At 54.6% G+C, this 24,112-nt stretch overlaps 1 protein-coding gene across 1 annotated transcript in view; it reads right to left on the bottom strand.

Moving 5' to 3' along the window:
• LOC144279943 (IgGFc-binding protein-like) overlaps positions 1–24,112 on the bottom strand; it is a 54,270-nt gene that overhangs the window by 9,140 nt on the left and 21,018 nt on the right. Inside the window, 13 exon segments of the mRNA XM_077841647.1 lie at positions 768–1,363; positions 2,222–2,792; positions 4,029–4,360; positions 4,938–5,079; positions 8,785–8,984; positions 9,950–10,523; positions 11,006–11,595; positions 12,325–12,874; positions 13,605–14,203; positions 15,774–16,377; positions 17,197–17,537; positions 17,990–19,216; positions 22,823–22,876. Of these exon segments, the coding sequence (XP_077697773.1) occupies positions 768–1,363; positions 2,222–2,792; positions 4,029–4,360; positions 4,938–5,079; positions 8,785–8,984; positions 9,950–10,523; positions 11,006–11,595; positions 12,325–12,874; positions 13,605–14,203; positions 15,774–16,377; positions 17,197–17,537; positions 17,990–19,216; positions 22,823–22,876 (6,380 nt within the window).

The following is a 24,112-nucleotide window of genomic DNA, read 5'->3' as shown; positions in this document are numbered from 1 at the left end:
CCCAGGGGTGCAGAGCAAGTGGACTCCCTGAGGGGGCCCAGAGTGAGAGATGTGTTGAGGGCTCAGAGGGGTGTGGTTTCAGGAGGAGGAGGGGCTACGGCTTGACCCCCGAGAAGGGCTATCGCACTGAAGGGGCTTCCCCACAGGTATCGTACGGAGCAGAGAGAAAGCACAAGTCCTATGAATCCATGATGTATCCATGGCTCCGGGTGGGAGTGGTGTCTAGTGGTTAGGGCTGGGAGCCAGAACTCCTGGGTTCTACTCCCAGCTCTTCCACTGACTGTCTATGTAATTTTGGGCACGTCTTTGTCCTGCTGTGTGCCTCAGTTTCCCTGTTAATTAAACAGGAGCGGTACATATTCTTTCTACAGAAAGACCTGTGCCTGAAAATCACCAAGGAACAGCTGAGTAGAATCTTTGACCTTTGTAACAATAATCTCCTCCCCATTTCCTGCACCGCAGCTCTGCGCTGAGCAGCTGGGCTGAGCACTGACATTGAGGGAGAGCGCCCCCTACTGAACCCCCACCCCCATTATGTAGCTGTGGATCATATACACAACATGGCACTGAAATTTTCCAACATACCAACTATCTGCTTAACTGTGGGCTCCTTGGTTTACACAGACACCAGAGCCCACATCCTCTGTGGATTTCCACCAGGTGGGATCTGGCCCCATTGACTCCACTTCAGTGATGGCCCATTCCCACCCACTGGGGATCTGGCCCCAAGAGCCCCACTCTTCAGAGGGCCATGGCTGCGTCCTTACCTGGATCCTGAGAGGGTGCTGCTGGCTGACTGCAATGGTTCTGCCGTATACCTCCACGGTCACCACCTCAGCAAAGGACAAGGCCCTGCTGCTACGGTTGTTCTGGATTGTGACGTTGAAGGGGGTTAGTGTGGGGTCCTTGGAGCAGAGCCCAGACAGCTTGTAGATGCATGTGCCCTGGAAGTCATATCTTCGCCCAGTGAAGGTGGTGTAGTGATGGTCCCCGGAGGCCATGCAGGTGGAGTAGCTGATTGCATGGCAGCCACGGATCCCATTGACCACGGCGCATCTCTCGCTGGCCTTGCAGCTGGTCTCCTGGCAAACCACCATGCCCAGGCTGGGGTCACACCTGCACCAAAAGCGGCAGTTCTCATCGGCCCAGAACTCCTCGCTGGGTTTGTAGTATCGGCCATTATAGTCGCATCCGCAGCTCCCCATGGGGACGCACTGGCCGGCGCTGAGGACGTAACCATTGTCACACTGGCAGGTCTCCACGCAGGGCTCCCGGCAGGAGGAGGGGGAAGTTTGGTCAGAGCAGCTGGCCGGGCAGGCGTTCCCACAGGCCTTGTAGTGGCTGTTCGCAGGGCAGGGCAGAGCTGGGATCAGACTTGGGGGAGAATTAACAACAGCAAAACTGACAAAACACCTGTCCCAGTGCATAAGACCGTGGTCCAGCCAATCCTGTATCCCACTTCTCTCTGAGGATGCTACACACTCAAGTGTTACACCCGCAGCAGCTAGCTGCAGACTGGAGAAAAATCCTTTCCTGACTCTGCAGTCAGTCATACCCTGAAACATGAGTGTTGACTGAAAAATGAGGGATTTTCCCCCATGGAAAATGTCTATTTTGGGTGAAAATTTCAGCTGACAACAAACAAAAAGGAATCTAAAAAGTTCTATTCAGAAATGTTGTCCTAGTGCCTCCTGGGGGCCCCAGTTCAGGCGCCTCATTCTCATGTATAAACCAAACTCTGTGTTTGGACTACATCACCCATGATGCACCATGCTCTACCCTCTTGGAAAGGGGAAGCGGTGCATCATGGGAGTCAATAGCACTGGTGCATCATGGGAGATGTAGAGCTGAGGATAGAACCCAGGAATCCCGACTCCCAGCCCACCCTGCTCTGACCCACTAGACCCCACTCCCGTCCCACAGATGGGATAGAACCCAGGAGTCCCGGCTCTGAGTCCCCCTCTGCTCTAACCACCAAACCCCACTTCCCTCCCAGAGCCAAGGATAGTACCTATGAGTCCTGGCTCTCAGCCCCCCTGCTCTAACCCACTAGACCCCACTCCCTTCCCAGAGCTGGGACTTAGAACCCAGGAGACCTGGCTCCCAGCCCCCTGATCTAACCACCAGACCCCACTCCCCTGCCAGAGCCAGGGATAGAACACAGGAGTCCTGGCGCCCAGCCCTCCTGCTCTAACCCTCTCCCCACTGGCCCCACACTCACTGCAGCCGGATTGCGTCCTCCAGTCGCGGACCACGACCCCCTCTGTGCGGCAGCTGGCGGCGTAGGCACCCAGCGCCTGGCACAGCATGGTCTTGGCGCCCCCGTTGAGGCAGACGTCGTAGACGCAGCTGTCGAAGAAGTTCTCCGGGCTGAGCTTGCGGTGGCATTCGCGGAAGGGGCCGTCCACCTTGGCGATCAGCCCGCAGGCCTCGTCCCGGTGGTAACGCTGCCGCTGCTCCTCCTCGCAGGTGGGGCATTTCCCCTGGCATATGTGCCAGCAGAATGGGTCGCGGTCCCTCACCTTCCAGCTGGCGGCCCACTCCACCACCGAGCTGGGCTGGGCGCCAGCCGGCGTCACCATGTCGTCCGCTGGGTCCTGGTTGTAATTCCCACACAGGCCACAGGTGGCGCCATAGTAGCTGCTGGGCAGGGTCACCTCCACCAGCCAGTTCCAGTCAAAGGAGACCTCCAGGCCAAAGGCCGTCTGCAGCATGGCGCTCAGGCCGCTCTGAAGAAGCCGCAGCTTGCCATCGGCCAGGGTCAGCGGCAGGCTGGTGATGACATCATTCAGCTGCAAAGGGGAAGGGCAGGAGCATTAGGGTCACAGCCATCCACGCCGGGGACAGGAAAGGGCGTGCATGACAACGCAGCGGCAGGGCGGGGCATGTTAGGGTACGGGTACTCTGGAAGATGCGCTGTACAATATAGGTCAGTGTTGTGTGTTGTGGTGTGTTTTGTTAGGAGTATTGGTGTATTGGAAGATGCCATACACAATACATTGGCAGCCTTGTGTGCTGGGGGTACAAGTGCTACGGAGGATGCAATACACAGTAGAGTGGTAGCATTGTGTGTTGCGGGTGACAGTGTATTGGAAGATGGGGGAGGTCTAGGTTGGATATTTGGAAACACTATTTCACTAGGGGGGTGGTGAAGCTCTGGAATAGGTTACCTAGGGAGGTGATGGAATCTCCATCCTTAGAGGTTTTTAAGGCCCGGCTTGACAAAGCCCTGGCTGGGATGATTTAGTTGGGGATTGGTCCTGCATTGAGCAGGGGGTTGAACTAGATGACCTCCCGAGGTCTCTTTCAACCCTGATCTTCTATGATTCTATGCCATACAAAATACAGTGGCAGCCTTGTGTGCTGGGGTTACGGGTGCTATGGAGGATACTATAAGCAATATAGTAATCGTGTTGTTCTGGAAGTACAGGTGTATTGGAAGATGCTATATACCACACAGTGGCAGCATTGTGTGTTGTGTTGGGAGTACAGATGCTACAGAAGATGCTACACAATACAGTGGTGGTGTATTGTGTTGCAGGTACAGGTGCTATGGAAGATGCTATACACAATACAGCGGCAATGTTGTGGTACTGTGTTATGTTGTGTTGGGGGTACCGGTGTATTGGAAGATACTATATACAATACTATGGCAGCATTGGGTGTTGTGGTGTATTGGGGGTACCAGTGCTACAGAAAACGCTATATAGAATATTGTGTCAGTGTTCTGTGTTACAGTATATTGTGTTGCAGGTGCTATGGAAGATACTATACACAATACAGTGGCAGCACTGTGTGTTGTGTTGGGGGTACAGGTGTATAAGAATATGTTGTGTTGCTGTGAAGCGTGTTGTGGTGGCATGATGCTATGTGTGCTGTCTCATGCCACAGTTGCGCTGTGCAAAGCTGTGTTGTGTTGCCATGAGGTTTTGTGTGTTGCAGTTGTGCTATGCTGTGTTGTGTTGGTGTGAAGCGTGGTGTGTTGCCCTTGAGCTGGCTGGAAGCCCGACCTGACCCGGGAGACTCACCCGGACTTTGCCGACCTCTTTCTTGTGGATGGAGATGTTGTACCCATAGACGTAGATGTTGGTCAGGCGCACATAGGAGACAACCTGGTTACCCCCCCGGTTGTCGTTCTTCTCATCAATGGTGAAGGGCTCCAGGGTGGGGTCAGTCCCGCAGTACTTGGCCAGGGTGTAGGTGCAGGTGCCCTGGAAGTCAAAGTCCAGCCCATCGAAGGTGTGATAGTGCGGGTCCCCCCAGCCCCAGCAGGTCTTCTTGTAGTCAGGGACACACGTTGCACGGCCGTTCTCGACCTTACATGTCTCCTTGGTCCGGCATCTCAGGGATTTGCATGGGTCTGAAGGGAGAGAGCCCAGCCGGGGCAGGACGGAGGGATGAGAGCTGGTTGGGGACCTGCCATGGGGTATGCTCAGAGCCCTCCCCCATCAGCGTAAGGAGGTGTCCAGCCAAAATGTTCAGCAGAACTTAGCTCAGTAGAACAAAGCAGAGGTCAGGGCTAGACTTTAAATAACTGCAAGGTAGTAGCAGAACTGGGGAAAGAACCCAGGAGTCCTGGCCCCTAGCCTCCATTCCTGCTCTAAGCCACTAGGCCCAATTCCCTGCCCAGAGCTGGGATACAACCCAGGAGTCCTGACTCCCAGACCCCCACCCCAACCACTAGACCCAACTCCTCACTTGGAGCTGGGATAGAACCCAGGAGTCCTGACTCCCAGCCCTGCCCCCCGCTCTAACCATTAGACCCCACTCTTAGCTGGTAGCATGGACAATCATCTATATACTCGGGTTCTAGCCCATGAAAGCTTATGCCCAAATAAATCTGTTAGTCTTTAAGGTGCCACCAGACTCCTTGTTATCTATATACTCTGGCTCCGATAACCCCTCACGGCATGTTTACATCAGCCACTGTCCTTTACCTTTGTTGATGCAGCCCGTGACACCATCTTTGGTCTCACAGGTTTCATTGCTGGCACAGCTGTGGGACTCGCAGCTCACCCCTCGGGCTGGGCTACAGCTGCATCTTTGCTGACACTCGTTCACCAGCACCGTCTCATTGGGCTGGATGGAAAAGGGGAAATAATCCCATGTCACAGAGCAGAAACATCAAATTTTCCTTTCACTGGTGAGAACTTCTGTTGGAGGTAAACCAAAGCTAAGGATAGAATCCTGGCTGTCAGCCCCCCTGCTCTAGCCACTAGACCCTGCTCTCCTCCCAGAGCTGGGGATAAAACCCAGGAGTCCTGGCTCCAAAGCCCACCCCACCCCCAGCTCTAACCATGAGACACCACTCCCCTCCCATCCCTGAGCAAGGGATTGTACCCAGGAGTCCTGACTCCCAGCCCCCCCTCCTCTAACCCACTCGACTCCCTTCCCCAAAGTTACCCCTTTTCTTTCCCAATTGTAAGGAACAATTCATGGTGTATTCAGCCTGGAAAGAAGCAGAGATGGGGGGGCATGAAGTGAGGCCTGGGTGATTAAGAAGGAACCATCCATTGCTTCCTTTATACCTGAAGAATAAACCTGTCCCCTAAAATTGATGGCCAGAGAATTTAGGACATTCTGCTTCATCAACCTGTGGAACCCACTGCTGCAGGAAGTTAGAGAGAGGATGCTGCAGCAGGAGCTTGCTTAGATTTCTACTGGATCATCTCATCTGATCTCCTGTAGAACATAGGCCAGGGAACTTCCCCCAGTTATTCCCGGGTTGAGCCCAATCACTCGTGTTTGGCTAAAGCATCTTCCACAAAGGCAGCCAGATGGGGTTGGAAGACACCAAGGGATGGAGAATCCAGCACTTCACTTGGGAATTTGTCCCACTGGTTAATCACCCATGCTGCTAAACGACTGTGCCTTATTTCCAATTTGAATTTGTCTGGCGACGAGAAGAAAGAGCAAGTGACAGGAGGGTCCAATCTCTTTCAGGGAACAGGCTGATCAGGGAGATGACTCCAGCCCTGTGGCATAGTGTTGACCCATATATGCGGGGCTAATGCATATTAAAAAATCACATTAGTGATATGTATTATTCCCACCACGCACATTAATCTGTGGGGGTCAGGATGGATAATCAGCTAAACATGAGCCATGGCCAAAATGTTTGAGCTAATGTGATCCTGGGAGGCATAAACAGAGGCAACTCAAGTAGGAGCAGAGAGATTGTTTTGTCCTCTGTATCTGGCCCTGGTGCGACCGAAACTGGAATCCTGTGTCCAGTTTTGGTGACTGCAGGTCGAGAAGGATGTTGATAAATTGGAACGGGGACAGAGAGGAGCCAGGAGAATGATGAAAACATTAGAAAACATGGCTTCTAGTGATAGACTCAAGGAGCTCAGTTTCTTTACTTTAACAAAGAGAAGCTTAAGGAGTAACTTGATCCCAGTTTATAATCATCCACCCAGGGAACAACTAGTTAATATTGGGCTTTTCGCTCTAGCAGAGAAAGATCTAACATGATCCAATGGCTGGAACTTGAAGCTAGACAAATTCCGTCGGGAACGAAGGCGTACATTTTTAATGATGAGAGCAATTAACCACTTGAACTATTTCCCACGGGGTGAGGTCCATCACTGACAATCTTTAAATCACAATTGGATGTTTTTTCCTAACAGATCTGCTCTAGGAATGGTCTGAGGACAGCTCTCTGGCCTTTGTTAGGCAGGAGGTCTGAGTAGATGGCCACAGTGGTCCCTTCTGGCCTTGGAATATACAAATCGATTAATCTATGACTATGCATTAAGCAGACAAAGCACTATAACATTATAGAAGTTACAGGGCCTGAACTGGCCTACATCTTCCTGTAAACTGGTTTACTTGTGCTAAGTATCCCATAATGCCCTACATTAACTTTGGCTGAAACTGATAGAAAAACTGTCAGGATTAAGATAGGGGTGTTACCCTGGTACAAGCCAAGGAGATGTCTTCACACCCATGTGTCAAAACACAAGGATAAGAGGTACACCACAGTACCCGAAAAGCAAGATACAAAGATGATTGGTTAAATCTAGCCTCTGGATGATGGCTACAGTAGCTTTTTATCTGTAAACAGGATGGGTGTAAAAAAGGAGCGGTAACTTTTTGGAGACACACCTTCTTTCTAGGGGGAATTCAACAACGCAGCATGTGACAGCTTCCCAGAAGTTCCTATTGTATTGAACTCTTTTTTCCTGTACTATTTTTTAGGCTTGGGAGGATTAGATTTGTACCGGCAAACACTGATTTCACTGTACACACAAACCAAGGACAAAAATATTTTCATCCATAATCGTCGAAATTCACAGGTAGGCAAGGTAAGAAGAATGCTGCAATGCTGATCAGAGTTTGATTTCAGGCTGTTCACGTTGTGGGTTTTGATGTGCGGCTGACAATTTGTGTTTTAATGGTTATAAAGTTGTAACTTTTTGAATCTTGTAAATTAGCCAAAATAAAATATATGCTTAAAACCCACAATTCTGCACATTGTGAAAATTTAAATCGATAAAAACAAAAAATGCTTAAACATCAGTATTATTGGTTGAAATGATAAAACCATAAAAACTGAATTCTGCCAAGCTGAGCTGTAGAGAGACAAGGGGGTGACGACACTCCTATAAAGGATTCCAAGAAGACCTCACACCACAATTTACCCAGGAATTGAAGGACATTATCAAATCCTTCCCCAAGCAACTCCAAGAGAAACTCTACAGACTCATCCCCTCTCTAATATCCTGGGACAGACACAGGCTCTACTCTATTAACTGTTACCAAGAAACAGACCGAATGGCTCGGCAGCAGTTCTGCGGAAAAGGACCTAGGGGTGACAGTGGATGAGAAGCTGGATATGAGTCAGCAGTGTGCCCTTGTTGCCAAGGCCAATGGCATTTTGGGACGTATAAGTAGGGGCATTGCCAGCAGATCGAGGAACGTGATCGTTCCCCTCTATTCAACACTGGTGAGGCCTCATCTGGAGTACCGTGTCCAGTTTTGGGCCCCACACTACAAGAAGGATGTGGATAAATTGGAGAGAGTCCAGCGAAGGGCAACAAAAATGATTAGGGGTCTGGAACACATGACTTATGAGGAGAGGCTGAGGGAACTGGGATTGTTTAGTCTGCAGAAGAGAAGAATGAGGGGGGATTTGATAACTGCTTTCAACTACCTGAGAGGTGGTTCCAAAGAGGATGGTTCTAGACTATTCTCAGTGGTAGAAGATGACAGGACAAGGAGTAATGGTCTCAAGTTGCAGTGGGGGAGGTTTAGGTTGGATATTAGGAAAAACTTTTTCACTAGGAGGGTGGTGAAACACTGGAATGCGTTACCTAGGGAGGTGGTGGAATCTCCTTCCTTAGAAGTTTTTAAGGTCAGGCTTGACAAAGCCCTGGCTGGGATGATTTAATTGGGGATTGGTCCTGCTTTGAGCAGGGGGTTGAACTAGATGACCTCTTGAGGTCCCTTCCAACCCTGTTATTCTATGATTCTATGATTCTAAGCTAACTGATGTTGGTTAATTGATCTCTTGGGTATCTTTCACAACACATCAAAGTGTGGTCAAGGAGTTGACTACAGAATGTAGTGACAAGCAGCACATTAGGGTTGTTTGCCTGTCTCTGGAGATCGGGAATTAAGCATGGCCAATGGGTTGGATGCCAAGCCCAGGGGACCAATGTTTTGATCCAGAATACGCGCCCCTAGGCTGTAGATCTGCTTCGCTCCAACTGAGGAGCTCGTCTTAGGTTCCCAGTTAGGGATAATAGGATCAGACCCTCATCTACCAGCAGGCGGCAGTACCTTGAGGTATCTCCCCTGTTCGAAGCAGCCACAACTCTCCACAGTCACGCAGCCCTGGCCATCAAAGAAGAAGCCATCGTCACATTGGCAGCCTTCGGCACAGGTCTCCGGGCATGGGGTGGAGTCGGTGATCCAGGCGCAGGTCGCGGTGCAGAGGTCAGCACACACCTCATAGTGGCTGTTGGCTGGGCAGCTCAGAGCTAAAATAAAGAGAGAAATTATTGGTTCACAGAGTCATAGATTTGTAGGAACCATCATGAGCAACCAGTCTGCCCCAGCCCAGATCTGATGGTCGAGCTAGAGCGCAGCTTTGAGAGAGAGATCTCCCTAGAAAGACTCAGAGGGCAGGAAACTGCCCTGTAGCTGTAGCAGTTGTTCCCAGGGTTAGTTCCCCACCCTAGGGAAAATCTGCCCTTTATTCCCAGTCTCGATTTCTCTGGCTCCATCCCCCAGCCCACCAACTGTCAGCTCTCGCTCTGCCTCTGTCTATTGGGTTAACAAGCCCTCTGCTCCCTGAAATCTCCTCTCCAGGGAGGTGCTGATAGACAAGGACTAGCCTCTGAGCCTTCTCTGGGTTAAACACACTAGATCAAGCTCCTTCAGTCCCTGGCTCTCAGGCAGGTTTTTCAGCCCTCAGATCATTCCCGTAGCTCTGACCCCGCCCCCTTTTCCGATGTCCTGTCTGACGTGCAGCCCCCCAGAGCTGGGCACAGTCTCCAGTCGTGGTCTCCCCAATGCCGTATCTCAAGAGGACCCCACCTTCTGGCTTCTCCTCACTATCTCCTGCTTCTCCAGCCCAGGGTCACGCTCACCCTCTTGGCCACAGCATCTCATGCTCATGGGCAGCTGGCTCCATCAGGACACCTGGGTCCTTTCCAGAGTCGCTGCTTTCCAGGGTACAGCCCCTCCCACCCAGCCTGCGAATCTGACCCACGGTCTGTGTCCCTCTGTGCAGGACTTTAGGACTAAGGAACATGTGGCTCAGATTATTCTGTGCACCAGCATGGATGGAAAGGGAGCCAGACTGGGAGGATGAGGAAAGACTGGATGAGAAGAAACAGATAAGCTAAGGGTCTGGTATGAGATGCCCAGACCTGATGCCCCCCCAGATCAAGGAGGGTGAGCGGGACAGCTCCCCACACCCCATCAGCATCGCGGCACTTACGGCAGAAGGAGGCGCTCCTCCAGGGCTGGATGGGGGCCCCGGCCTCCTGGCAGGCCGTCACATAGCTCTGGATGCTCTGGCACAGGACCTGGGAGTCCCCGTTGCCCAAGCACACATCATACAGGCAGTTGTTGAAATACATGCTGGGGCTGACCGTGCCGTGGCAGGCGGCGAAGGGGCCGTCGGAGGCTGTGAGCAGCCCGCAGTAGTGGCGCTGTTTGAAGATGTCCTTTTTGGTCTCTTCACAAACCAGGCAGCTGTTCCCGGCGCATCCATCTGCACAGGCCACCCCTGGGACTGGGATTTTCCAGGCGGAGGCAAACGCTGCCACATCAGGGGCCGCCCTGCCATCGGGGAGCAGGAACTCGTCGTCCTGACGCCCGTTGTAGTTCCCACACAGGCCGCATGTCTGGCCCTGGTAGTTCCCCGGGACGGTGACTCTCACGTTGTACAGGAGGTTGTAGCTCACGGTGAGGCCGAAGTCGGTTTGCACCAGCACGTTCCCACCATGCTGATACGCCCAAAGCCGTCCATCGGCCACAACCACAGGCAGATTGTGGGACACCCCGTCCAGCTGGGAGAGACAGAGCATCCCGTGTGAGCAGGGAGAGCGGACACTGGGGCCAGGGAGAGATGCAACAGGAAAGCACGCAAGCTGAATTCCACTCTGTTCTACGCACGTAAATCCCAAAAGAGCCAGGGCCAGATTCAGTGTAAATCCAGAGTCACCCCTGACTGCAGTAGGGTCAGGGCTGGATTCTGATTGCAGCTCCTCCAGGATAAATCCAGAGCCAGCTCACAGATTTCAGACGGATGACTCCAGAGTCACTCTTCCCCTCCCCCCCAGGTCTCTGACCCTGTGTAGGGGGCATCTGATGCTACGGCCCTGGAAGGGCCGGTCCCAGAGGCAGATGGGGGGACAGAGCTCAGCTGGGGGCACCCCTCTTAGCCAACAGGCACTCTGCTGTCTCTGAGATGTCAGGACTGGCCCTACTGTTCTGCCCACCCCACTACAGAGTCCGCTCCTCTTTGGCCCATCCCATGAGCAGGACTTACCCTGATCAACCCCCTCATGCCCTGCAGCAGGGAAAGGGTGGTCCCATAGAGGTGGATGGACACCAGCTTGGCCACGGAGACCTGCTTAGTGCCCCACGGCTTGTTCTCCAGGTGGATGGTGAAGGGCATCAGCTTCTGGGTGTCAATGCAGGTCGTGGCCAGGGCATAGGTGCAGGTGCCCTGGAAGTTGGCAGCAGCACCGTCGAAGGTGATGTAGTGGGAGCTTCCAGAGACGGTGCAGGTGGCGGATCCCACAGGGTGGCATCTCTGGACGCTGCCCGCCACCTTACACTCCTCCTTGGGGCCACAGGACAAGCCCTTGCAGGCCACGTCCCCGCCGGCCTGGCAGACGCACTGCTCCTGGCATGTCGGATGGAAGGTCTCCCCGGCCTGGTAGTAAAAGCCCTGGTGGACGCAGCCACACTGGGACATGGGCACACAGCGGTCACCGCTCAGCACAAAGCCCTCATCACAGACGCAGCCCTCCTAGCACTGGGCCGAGCACTGAACTGGGGCATAGAGGCTGCTGCAGGTCGGCTGGCAGCCCCGGGCGCAAACCTCATAGTGGCTGTTCAGGGGACAGGCTGGCTCTGCGACGGGAACAGAATGAGGTGTCAGAGCAGCAGTTTCTGATCACAGCTGGCGCTCCCTGGAGGGGAAAGGCCCTTGCCCCATTCCCTGCCCCCCTGAGCCAGCCAGCCCCACAACCTGGGGCAGGATCGGAGCTGGCGCCCCCTGGAGGGGAAAGGCCCCATTCCTCACCCCCACCCCACCCGAGCCCGAGCCAGCCAGTCCCCGCCCGGGGGCTGGATGGGAGCCAGCACCTCCTGGAGGAGAAAGGCCCAGTGCCCCATTCCCTGCGCCCCTGAGCCAACCAGCCCCCCACCCTGGGGCAGGATTGGAGACAGTGCCCCCTAGAGGGGAAAAGCCCATTCTCTCAGCCAGCTCAGGGGATAAAAACAGAGCAAACCCTCACTTGCTGTTTGTCAGTGTAACACAATTGGTTTGAATACAATCGTGCAGATTCTCACCAGCTGGGAAATGTGGCCCCATTGACTCCAATGGGGCTATGGCTGATTGACCCGAGCTGGGATCTAGCCACATTAACTTCAATGGAGCTACAGCCGATAGACCCCAGCTGGGACCTGGTTGGATTATCCAGGTTTGTAACTATTCTCCCTCATTAGGGATAAAGCAATCCATAGGGTCATGGATCGGAGACCAGGAGGGCGCCTCACACCACCCAGCCTGCCCTGTGTGGTAGCCCAGCCCAGGAACCCTGCCCAGCGGACAGCGCCATGTGACGGGCGCACACTCACTCCAGAAGACGTGGTATCTCCAGGGATGTACAATTACCCCAGCGGCCTGGCAGGCTGAGGCATAGCCGGCAACCACCTGCCCTAGCACAGCCATCTGCCCCTTGGACACGCAGTAGTCGGACACGCAGTCGAGGAAGAAGCCCTCGGGATCAATTCTGCTGTGGCACTCCCTGAAGGGGCCGGTGTTCTCCAGGATGATCCCGCACTCGGTGTTGATGCCCCGCTGGCGATGGGCGAGGGCTTCCAGGTCGGGGCAGGCCCCCACATCGACTTCGCCGCAGCCCAGGGGCTCGGCCACCCTCCAGCTGCGCCCGGCACCCGCACCGGCCTTCCCAGCTGGCTTGTCACTCCTGTCCCCATTGAAGTTGCCGCACAGACCACCCAGGGTGCTGGCATAGGTGCTGGGCATGGTGACGGTGACCCGGCTGTGCCAGTCGAAGGTGACAGTGAGGCCAAAATCTGTCTGGATCACGGCATCCCAGCCTCTCTGGTACATGGAGATCTTCCCTGTGCCCACTTGGTATGGCAGGTTGGTCAAAATACCATTCACCTAGGGATTGAGACAGACACCTTGATACAAGACTGTGCAGCGATCACTGAGCCGCAGTGCTGTGTCTAAGGTGTGGGCAGCTGGGGAACAGGCACACATAATGCCACATAGGGATGGCTTGCCCAGCTCTGAGATGCAGCTACATCTGGGGTAGGGAAGCTGATTCACAGAACACAAGTTACTGAGGAGAACAGATGGTCTCAAGGTTAAGGCACAGTATTGGGAGCTCTGGGTTCTCTCCCCAGCTCTGGGAGAGGAGTGGGGTCAAGTGGGTTAGAGCAGGGGAAGCTGGGAGCCAAGACTCCTGGGTTCTCTCCCTGACTCTGGGAGGGGAGCGGAGTCTAGTGGGTTAGAGCGGGGGGGAGGGGGGCTGGGAGCCAGGACTCCTGGGTTCTGTTCCCATCTCTGAGGTGAGTGGGGTCTACTGGTTACACCTGCGGGGTAATGATAGGTTCTAGTCCAGACTTGCTGGGTGATTGTGTGACAATTCCTTAATCTGTCAATGCCTCAGTTTCCCCAGCTGTGAAATGGGCACTTCCCAGCCTCAAGAAGGGGTTGTATCAATGTCTGTGCTTTGGACTTCTCTGATAGGCCCTGCGGGGAGGCTACTGCTGGATGCAGAGTTTAGGACAGGAAGTGAGGAAACTCAGGCTGACGTAGAATCAGACCAGCTAGGAAGACGGTCCTTGCCCTTGACCGGTTGGCGTCTCCCCAGTCTAGGCTCACTCACCATGATCTTGCCCCGATAGGCCCAGCTGACGGTGGTCTCCACTCCATATACGTGGACCTGCACTACTTTCCTGAAGGACACCGATTGACCGCCCCGGCGGGCGTTCTGCACCAGGACCCGGAAATCCACCAGCTCCTGGCTCTTCTTGCTCAGCCCAGAGAGCTGATACTGGCAGGTGCCCTGGAAGTCGAACCTCTGCCCGTCAAAGCTGTGGTAGTGGGAGCCCCCGCTGGTCATGCAGCTGGCATAGTTGGTGGGGTAGCAGTTCTGGATGCCTTTCTCCACCTGGCACTGCTCCCCAGCCCTGCACCCTGCGACCTGGCAGCTCACCTGCCTGGTTTGCGGGTTGCAGACACAGCGTCTCGTGCAGGCGCCATTCCCCCAGAATTGCTCTCCAGGGGCATAGAGGAGTCCCTCAAATTCGCACCCACAGCCAGCCTTGGAGATGCATTTCCCAGCATCCAGCACGAAGCCCTCATTGCACTGGCAGGTCTCCACGCAGGGCAAGGAGCAGTTGTTAGGGGCTGCTCGGTCATTGCAGGTGGCAGGACACGTGGAGCTGCAGAGCTGGTACTGGCTGTTCTCCGGGCAGGGCAGAGCTGTCAAAGGGATGGGACATGGGTCACTGGGAATATCGCTGCATTCAGCACATGCTGCAGCTTGAACCACCAGCTTCTTGCATCAGCCTCAGAGACGGGATAAGAGCTCTACTACTGCTGCCCACTGAGGGAGCTCTCCTTAAGCTCAAGCACCAGAGGCCTGCGCTCTCGCCAAGCACGACACTTAAAATAATCCCACAGCCAGCCCACCGAAAAATGGGGAGATTCGTCAAAACTCATGAAACTTTTGTAGGTTAAATTAAATAAATATCCTGTGCCAAGTGGGTGTTGGTCGTTTCCAGCTTCTGTAACCTGCAGCTCCCCACCAACACCAACAACTGTTGTTAGGAGTCATCTGCAACACGGCAGAGGCCAGAGTCCACAGAAAACAGCCCTGTCCTGAGGGAACAGGGGGAGGGTGCATTGCAAGATAGTCTCAGGTTGAGAGAGAGAGAGAGAGTGAGAGAGTGTGTGTGTGAGTGAACACTGTCCTCTGTTGGAGAGGATGGGCCCTCCTCTGAGTGTGTGTGAACACTGTCCTCTGTTGGAGGGGATGGGTCCTTCTGTGTGTGTGTGTGTGTGTGTGTGTGTGTGTATGCTGCCCCCTGCTGGAGGGGATGGGCACTGCTCTGTGTGTGTGTCCCTGCTGCCCCCCTTTCTACCCCATCTTTTCCTCCCTGCCCCCCAACCTCAGCCCCTTCTGGACCCCAAACATCCAGCTTATCACTCATCTGCTCTCTCACAATTCTCCCCTCTGCCCCCCCAAACTCTCCTTGCCCCCCATACTGCTCCCCCAACATTCCTCTGTCCCCCAGACCCTTTCCCTCTCCCTCCTGCCTCCCATATTCGCCTGCTCCCTAGTCTCCTCCCTGCTGCCTCCTCTGCCCCCCCAAATTAACCATCTTCCAAGCCTATCCCCCCACCCCCCGTTGCCTGGAAGCAGAGCCCCTTAAGTACAGCCTGGTTTCAGTCTCACTGGAACAATGGGGAGGAGGTGGGGGGGAGTGGTTGCCTTATTTATTAAGGGCAACTTCCTGATACTATCGCGTGCAGTGGTTCTCAATCTGCAGCCAATCAGCACACAGCTGCGGCCCATGTGACATCCTCATGGCCATACAGGTCGTATTGGATGCAGCCCACATAACACATTGGTATGAGGCCCACAATGGTAAATAGGTTGAGAACCACTGTTGCAGCTCTGAGAGGCAACAGATGTGGGTTCCAGGTCTCCTCCCCAGACCAGGTGCGCTAGTAAACGGATCCGTTCTCTCCAGCCCCTCGTTACAGGCAATGTGTAACAAGGATCTTCCAGAATTCCTCACGAGAAATGGGCCAGCATGTTCCCACCTCCCTAAAACAGCACGTCCCCCAATGACACCCCCTGGAGGGAAAAGACCCCATGCCCCATTCCAAGCCCCCCCGGAGCCAGCCAGTCCCCAACCCCGGGGCCGGATGGGAGCCAGTGCCCCCCAGAGGGGAAAGACTCCATGCCCCACCCCTGAGCCAGCCAGTGCTCTGAATTTCTTTGGCACCAGCTGCCATGATCAAACCAGGGGTTAACCCCACTCACTGCAGCCTGCGAGACTTCGCCACTCGGAGATGGCCACCCCCTCTCTCCGGCAAGCGTCGGCGTAGCTCGTCAGCGCCTGGCACAGCATCTCCTTGAGGCCGTCATTCATACACAGGTCATAGACACAGTTGTCCAGGTAGATTTTGGGATCGATCATGGAGTGGCAGAGGCTGAAGGGGCCCTCCGCCTCTTTGGTGATCCAGCCACAGAAGGGCTCAGCTTTGTACCTGCCAACCAGCTCTGGGGAGCAGTTCTTGCACTCCCCGTGGCAGTCGTCCCAGCAGAACCTGTCCCCATCCTCCACCTTCCAGCTCTTCCCGAACTCCACGGGGCTGGCAGCCAGCACCCCCGTGGGGGTGGCAAAGTCGTCCCTAGCATCCCCGTTGTAAATGGCAACCCCGTTGTAAATAGCATCCCCGTTGCCGCACAGGCCTTGCACACTCTCCCAGAAGCTGCTGGAGATCTTCACTACCAGAGAGCTGCCCCAGTCATAGGAGACCCTCAGGGAGAAGTCAGTCTCGATGACAACAGAGCCCCCGCTCTGATAAAGCTTCAGTTTCCCCTCCATCAGGGAGATGGGGAGGCGGGAGTGCTGGGCATTCACCTGGGAGGGCAACCACAAGCAGTGGTCATTGTTTCACGCGACACTTTCAGCCCATGTCCTATTCCCAACAACCTCTCCCTTAAAAACCAGGCAAGTCCAAAGCCCACCCAGGCTAAGTCAAGAGAACCCACTTCACCTTGAGCCACCTGGTGTTTACAAGAGAGATTTCCCAGGCCAGGTAACTCTGCCACCACCTCCCACAGGTTCCCTTCACCTTCCCCTGAAACATCTGCTGCCACTAGAGGTGGGACCCTGATAGGCGGACCCCCAGCCCTGCTTGGCAATAGAGCCGGAGGAAATTTTCAACTCAAATAGTTTTTCAGACAAAAAAAAGCAGATTTGATGACACCAAAACAATTCAGTGAAAAAGAAAAATCCTCAAAAAAAAATTCTGGAAAAAATTAAAATGTTTCGATCTTTCAATTCAAGAAAACTTCTCAATTTGAAAGTTCCTTTAATTTTTTAAAATTTAATATGTTGAAATCAAAATGAAACTTTTGTTTAACCCAAAACAAAAAAGTCATCTTTTCAATTTGCCAAAAATTTCTAATTTATTTTTGTTTTGACCAGAAATGATTTTTTTATTTTAGAAAAGAAAAGAAAAGAAAAGAAAATCAAATATGAAGGAAGAAAGAAGAAAAAATGAAAGGAGAAAAGCAAAGAAAAGAAGGACTAATGAAGGAAGAAAAAGAAAAGAGAAAAATGAAGAAAGAAAAGAAGAGAGAAAGAGAAATGAAGGAAGAAAAATAAAGAAATGAAGAAGGAAAAGCAAAGAAAAGTATGATGGATAGATTAGAAAGGGGATGGGCACACTCTTACCCTCACAAGCCCGTATTCATTTCTGACCACGGAGACGGTGTAGCCGTAGACCTGCACGGTCACAAAGCCCACGTAGGCAACTCTCTGGTTGCCCCGGTTCTCGTTCTTAGCCGTGACGTGGAAAGCTGGGAGAGCTGAATCTGAGCTGAAGGTCTTGGCCAGGGTGTAGGTGCAGGTGCCCATGAAGTCGTAGTTGCGGCCATCGAAGGTACGGTAGTGGGGATCACCCAGCGCCCAGCAAGTTGCCACGGAGGTGGCCATGCACACGGGTCTGCCACTGGTCATCTGGCAGGTCTCCTTCTTCTGGCACTGCATGGAACTGCAGGAAGGCACCGGGGATGCTGAGGACAGGATGGGAAGGAAAGGGCAAGCAGAGAGATAGACAGGACATTATAACAGGAAACAAACTGGCCACGAGGTCGACCCATGGGGTCCAGTGGGTTGACCTGGTGGCTTAGAGCATTATAACATGGTGAAGTATGGAGGGATGGATGGAAGGGAAGAATGGTTGGTGGGATTGATTAGAGATGGATGGATGGATGGATGGATGGATGGATGGATGGATGGATGGATGGATTTTGCTGTGAATGCTATTGGGGTGACCACAGCAGGATCATACCAGGCTTCCTGTGCAACACCCCTGCCATAGAGACATCCCCACCCTCATCCATGCATAGGGTCCCCCGTAGGGGCTATTCACACTGCTCAGCACCCTAAGATTTCACAATTACAACAGGACAAGCACCCAGATACATCCCATAGCCCCCCTTTCCCTCAGATACCCCCCACTCACCACTCTGGCAAAGGGTGGCCATGCCGTAGCCGTTCTGCTGAGCGATGCCAACGCTCAGCAGCCCAAAGGCAGCACTGGGATTCTCCACTGAGTGGGCACTGGCCCTGATGCCCAGGTTGAACACTCCCCAGGAATACTCCGTGCCGGGGATCGGTTTCCAGAGCACCCTGCTCGGGAGTCGCCGATCCATGGTGATGCCGGCAGCCGATGCGGTCTTGGCCACAACAATGGCATAGTTTGTGAACCCCTGCTGGCCAGTAATGGAGTAGGAGGTGCAGTAGCTGGAGACGTCCGGGATGCTGACCAAGAAGGGGTCGTAGCGCATGGTGCCCTGGGTCCCGCCGGTACAGAAGAAGAAGACTTGAATGCCGGCACTGGCGGAGATGTACAGTGATTTGGCCAGACTCACCTCCAACTGCAGGACCTGCCCAGACACCAGACCCTGGCTCCTCCGGGCCCCGCCAGAGAGGTAGGTGAGCCATGTGACTTGGGAGGCGACGATGTACACCAGGTCGTAGCCGGCCTGGAAGGGCATCGGTGGCACAAAGAAAGCCGTGCCCCACCCGGAGACGGGCAACAGCTGCTCGGCCACGTGGTTGCACTTGGTGTTCTTCTGGGCACAGCTGTGCCCGCTCTGCACTGCCACCGGCTTCAGGGACACCACCCGGGTGCCAGAAAGGTCCTGGTTGCTCTGGAATTGGACAGCCTCGTAGGGCTCAAGGGAGACAGTGATCTTGCTGCCGGCCGGGTAGACCCGCTCTTGGAACCTCACACTGCCCTTCAGGTGAATTTCCACAGTGGTGGGCTCCCGCCATGCCATGATGGAGAACTCTTTGTAGGTCCCGGAGACATCTCCAGCTGGCGTGAGGACATAGTACTCTACGCCCAGGCTCTGGACCGGGTACACCATGCCGGTGTCGGCCGTCAGCTTCTTGGCATTGAGCGACATCACTGAGACATCCTTGTCCGCCTGCACCAGGACAGTGCCGCAGAACTTGGTGGTGCCAGACATCTCAGCATTGGCCGGGATCTTCACGGAGACCGTCTGGCCCTGGCCAAGCTGGAAGGTGTGGTGGAACTGAGACTTACGCATCTCGACGGTGACCGTGGTGGAGGGCGAGTAGCCGGAGATGAAGAGCTGGAAGTCAGCCTGGGAGTAGCCAATCTGGTAATTCTGCAGGAAGGCCGTGATGAACTCCCGGCCCATGGGGATGGCCGTGCCGGGGCCTGTGGGGAGAGGGACAGAGAGGGGTGACCGAGCCGGCAGCTCTAGGGGGTCTTGGCGCTGCTGTTATGTGTCTTAGTGATGGAAAAGAGCTAATAGCAATGGCTAAAGCTCTCAATAATCCATACACTGCTCTGCCAGTGCCCCTCAGTCCTGACCTGTAGACCCCTGCCATCCCAGCCATGGGCAGCCCCTCACACAGCTCTGCTTGCCACTCAGTGGGGCCAATTCACCTCTCACTCGGGGTAGTGTGATGGGGAGTAACCCCAAGGACGTTACAGTCGGCTGTGTGAAAGCGGAATGCCGGTGCTGCTGTTACTGTCTGGAGCCAGCTCATCTCTAAAGCCAGTGGATTCACCCGCAATGAGCCCGGAGACCAGATTTCAGATTCCAAATGTAAGGGGACTGTTGGCCCCTTACTTTAAAACTCAGTGGGGGTGGTTTGGTTGGCTAGCTCCCAGGACCAAAAGGAAGGGGAAGGGTCGATGGGAAATCAGGACCCTGAGACTGACAGTCCCCAGGGGCAATGGGGAGAGGCCAGCGCTCCAGGTCAGCCTGATTGACAGGGTAGGCAGGCTAATGAGGGAGTCAGGAGGCCGGAGGGGGGGGTCGGTCCCGTCTGCCTGGTGAGCTAGAATTGCCTGGGTCAGACAGAGAGGGGCTGAGCTCAGGAGAGAGCAGGGTGCCCGAGTGGAGCGGGGCAGCAGGGCCGCGCCGGCCAGAAGGGCCAGAGAAGCAGCCCAGGGGGCTGGAGGCAGAGCAGCAGCATCAGTGGTGAGGCAGAGTGGTGGAGCTGGGGCTGGAGCTGGGGCCGAAGCTGTCTGGAGCAGGGTGCAGGGAGCAGCTGGGGAGAGTGAGGGGGACCCTGGGCAGTGGGCCCAGTGCAGGGAGACGCCCCCAGCCAAGACGCCTGGCAGGCCAGACTTGGGGGGGGGATCATAACCCCGACAGGGCAGGGGCGACGCTGAGATGAAGGGTCCTGCCACCTAGAGCCTGGAGTCATTGGGGGGGGAGGGATAGCTCAGTGGTTTGAGCATTGGCCTGCTAAACCCAGGGTTGTGAGTTCAATCCTTGAGGGGGCCATTTGGGATCTGGGGCAAAAATTGGGGATTAGTCCTGCTTTGAGCAGGCGGTTGGACTAGATGACCTCCTGAGGTCCCTTCCAACCCTGATATTCTATGATTCTATGTGGCCACCGCCAGAGCCAGTGTCCAACCCGCAGCATCCCTGCAGCACAACCAGGGCCTGGGCAGGGGCCTGGGACATGTGAGAAACAGACTGAACTGCCCTGACATCCCAGAGACGCTGGCTGTGACGTCCCCGTACCACAGAGCGGGTCGACGGGTTTTCCTTTCACCTTTCCCGTTTTTTCCTTATTTTTTTAATTGGTTGCTGTTTAATAAATTGTATTTGCTTTGAACTGATTGTAACAATCAATGGGTCAGGGAAGCGTCCAGTGAAGAGAGAGCACCCAGAGTGGGGACACCCTGGCCCCTGCCCTAAGTGACCATGACAAGGTTGGGGGTTGAGCCCCCCTGGAATCCTGGGCCCAGCCTTCTTGGGGTTACGAGGACTCTGCCACACAGGAGATGGAAGGGGAGCCCTCGAGGTCAGGCAGGCCTCTGGGTAAAGGGAGTGGGAGCGAGGATCCAGATCCTTTCGCTAGCCCATTTCACCAGGGTCGTGTATAAGCAAGGAAAGTTCCCCACAACGGTGGGACCATTCCCCCGCTTACACAGATACTCCTGTCTCTAACCTCTAAACATCTCCCTGAGCTGGGAATGGAACCCAGGAGACTTGGCTCCCAACCCCTTGCTCTAACTACGAGACCCCACTCCCAGAGTCAGGGACAGAACCCAGGAGTCCTGGCTCCCAGGCCCCCCGCCACTCTTGCAAGCCTCAAAGGCCAGCTCAACCCTGGCAGGAAACACCCCTAAACCTGGGGGAACTGGCTCTTGCGGGGACCACCATGCCCCTCCCTGGCTCTAGCACTGCTGTGGGCAAGTGAGGCTGAGCGTAGGGGAAAAGGCATGGCCAGAAGGGAACAGGCATGGTCGAACAGCGGGTGTGTCCAGGAGGGAAAGGCATGGCCAGAGAAGGAAAGGGAAAATGGGTGTGGTCAGATCAGATGGACAGTGGCGTGGTCAGCAGGAGAACGGGTGAGGTCAGAGAGGAAAAGGGGGGACAAAGGGGGTGTGGTCAGATGGCCAAGCGGCATGATCAGCAGAAGAAGGGGTGTGGTCAGAGGAAATGCAAGAGTGACCAGCAGGCAAAGGGGTGAGTTCAGAGAGGAAAGGGGTGGCCAAAGGGGAAAGGGGGTATGGTCAAATTGAAGTGGGGCGTGGCCAGCAGACTCTTGCTCTGCGCCCATCCTCATCTGTATCCTCATCTGTATTCGCAGCCCCTTTCCCCAGCTGGGAGGGAACTGGGCTGCAGGAGGGGCAGGGCAGAGGGAAGAGCTAAACCAGCCCCGCACCCTGACATACACAAACATAGAGACACACAGACATATGCTGACACACATACATACATGCTGATGTACACACACTGACGTACACATACACACACGCTGTTGCATACAGAGAAACTTATGCTGACATACACACGGAGAAGCTGACATGCAGACACATACTGACATACCTAAAACATCCAGGGACACACTGACATACAGAGACACACGCTGACTCACACGCTGACTCACACAGACACACACACTAACGTACACACACAAACCCGCAGATGTACACACACACTGACACACACAGAGACACGCTGACATACACAAACACACACAGTCGCATGCTGACGCAAACAAACACGGAGATCTACACACACTGACACACATATCCACCATAGCGTACATGCTCACACATGCACGAGCACACACACACTGATGAGCTCTGTGCAGCTCCCCCTCCCCCTGTTGTTTGTGAAAAGTGAGTGTGATGCGCCCTCTGAGTGTGCAAACTGAAGCCACTTGAGCTCTGCACACCTGGCATGGCCCCAGCTGGGGTGGGCAGAGGGCTGATGCCCCAGTAGAGTGTGGCAGTAGCTGAAGTTATGCCACACCCCTTATTCAACATAGGGGCATGGCTAAGGCAAGGGGGCGTGGTCCCAGCCACCCACCCCCTGAACCAGGAGCAATTTGCAAATATTACAGCAGCCCCAAGGCTGCGTGAACTGTGACCATCTGGAGCAGCAACCTTGGACCCTGACTACGCTGGGCACTGCGGAGGTTAACTCAGGGGGTTGGCCCAGCAGTTGGCTTGAGTTTACACAGAGAGAAAAATCTGACCCATCGACTCCAGTGGGGTTACTCCAGACTTACACTGAGGTGAACAAGAGGTGAATCAACCTCATTTACCCCAGTGAAGTCACTCCTGATTTACACCAGTGTGTGTGAAAAAGGGATCAGCGATCCCAGTGGAGCCACTTCTGATTTACCCAGGGTGATTGGAGAATTTTCCATCCCTTCCTGCCCAGGGCTGGCCACAGCCCCTGAATGCTCTTTACTGCCCCACTCCCAGCTCTAGTAACCCCATGCCCTGCTCTGCCCCCAGGACCCTCCCCCCTGAGCTCCCCGAGCCCTGGGTTGGATCCCCACTCACCTGCCAGCAGCGCCAGCCCGGCCCAGAGCAGCAGCATCCTCCTTGTCGCCATGGCTGAAACACAAGGGGATTAATCAGGGGGTTAGTCAGGGGAGATGGAGTGGGGGGCTTGGGATTACCTTTGCCCCAGGATTTGGGGAGCCTGGGGGGAGCAGAAGTGGGCAGACCAGGGACCCACTGAGTATGGGGATGGGGGAAGGCAGCACTGATGGGCAATGGGGATTCCCAAGGCAACAGAGAGCCAGGACTCCTGGATTCTACCCCCAGCTCTGGGAGGGGAGAGGGGTTTAGTGGGTTAGAGAGCGGGGCTGGGAGCCAGTACTTCTGGGTTCTATTCCCAGCTCTCGGAGGGCCTCCTGTCTGTTACAGGTTAATGCAGATGAATTTTGCCCTCCCCCAATCTCTCCCACACCCCAGTAATGTCCCAACCACAAAGGGTTAAAATAGGACCATCCACCTCTATATCGCCTTAGCAAAGTGGTAATGGAGGTGGGAGGAGGAGCTGGAGACCCCTAGGCATGTGGTCCCATATGGACAGATCCCCCCGAGACCCATCCCTCCTGGCATGAGGTCAATCAGCAACTTCCCCTGTGGCACATCATTCCTTCATTGGCCATCAGGTGGTGTCTTGCACCTACTCTAATGCAGCTGGAACTGGTCGCTATTGGCGACGGGATACCAGGGTAGATGGACCCATTGGTCTGATCTGTTCCCCTGGGTCTAGAGGGAGATGATTCTTTATATGGGCCCTGCAATATGCTCCCCACCCCAAAACAGCATCCACAGAAGCATCCCTGTCTGTCGTTTATCTCTGTGGTCCTGCTCCAGGGCAACCCCCTTCTCCTATTCCTTCTCCATCTACCCCATGCTCTCCTCTGTCACCCTCCATTATCTGAGTATCTGCTCCCCCTTGTCTCTCTCACTATGCCTCAATGCACATCTGGCTGTCTATTGATCTATCTATGTCCATACACACCCACCATCTAGCTAGCTAGCCACCCATCCAGCCCCATGTGAACCCATCATCTTTCTATCTACATATACACCTTCTATCTATCCCGATATGCAAACTCTCTCTCTCTCTCTCTCCCACCTCTCTCTATCCCCATACACACCCTCTATCTGTCTATCTATCTATATGACGCCCACTGAATTTGAATCCAAGCAACATTAAATCTCCTGCCCCCAAAATGTCCCCTCTGGTTCCCCCACCCCACCCCTGTACAGAGTGAGTGGCTGGGGCAAGAGAGAAAGGAAAGAATTTGGACTTACCTGCTGGGAGCACCTGGC

The sequence above is a fragment of the Eretmochelys imbricata genome, chromosome 24, assembly GCF_965152235.1.
Source record: "Eretmochelys imbricata isolate rEreImb1 chromosome 24, rEreImb1.hap1, whole genome shotgun sequence".
NCBI classification, from domain to species: Eukaryota; Metazoa; Chordata; order Testudines; family Cheloniidae; genus Eretmochelys; species Eretmochelys imbricata.
The sequence above is the reverse complement of the archived record's forward strand: the minus strand, read 5'-3'. Positions and strand labels throughout refer to the sequence as shown.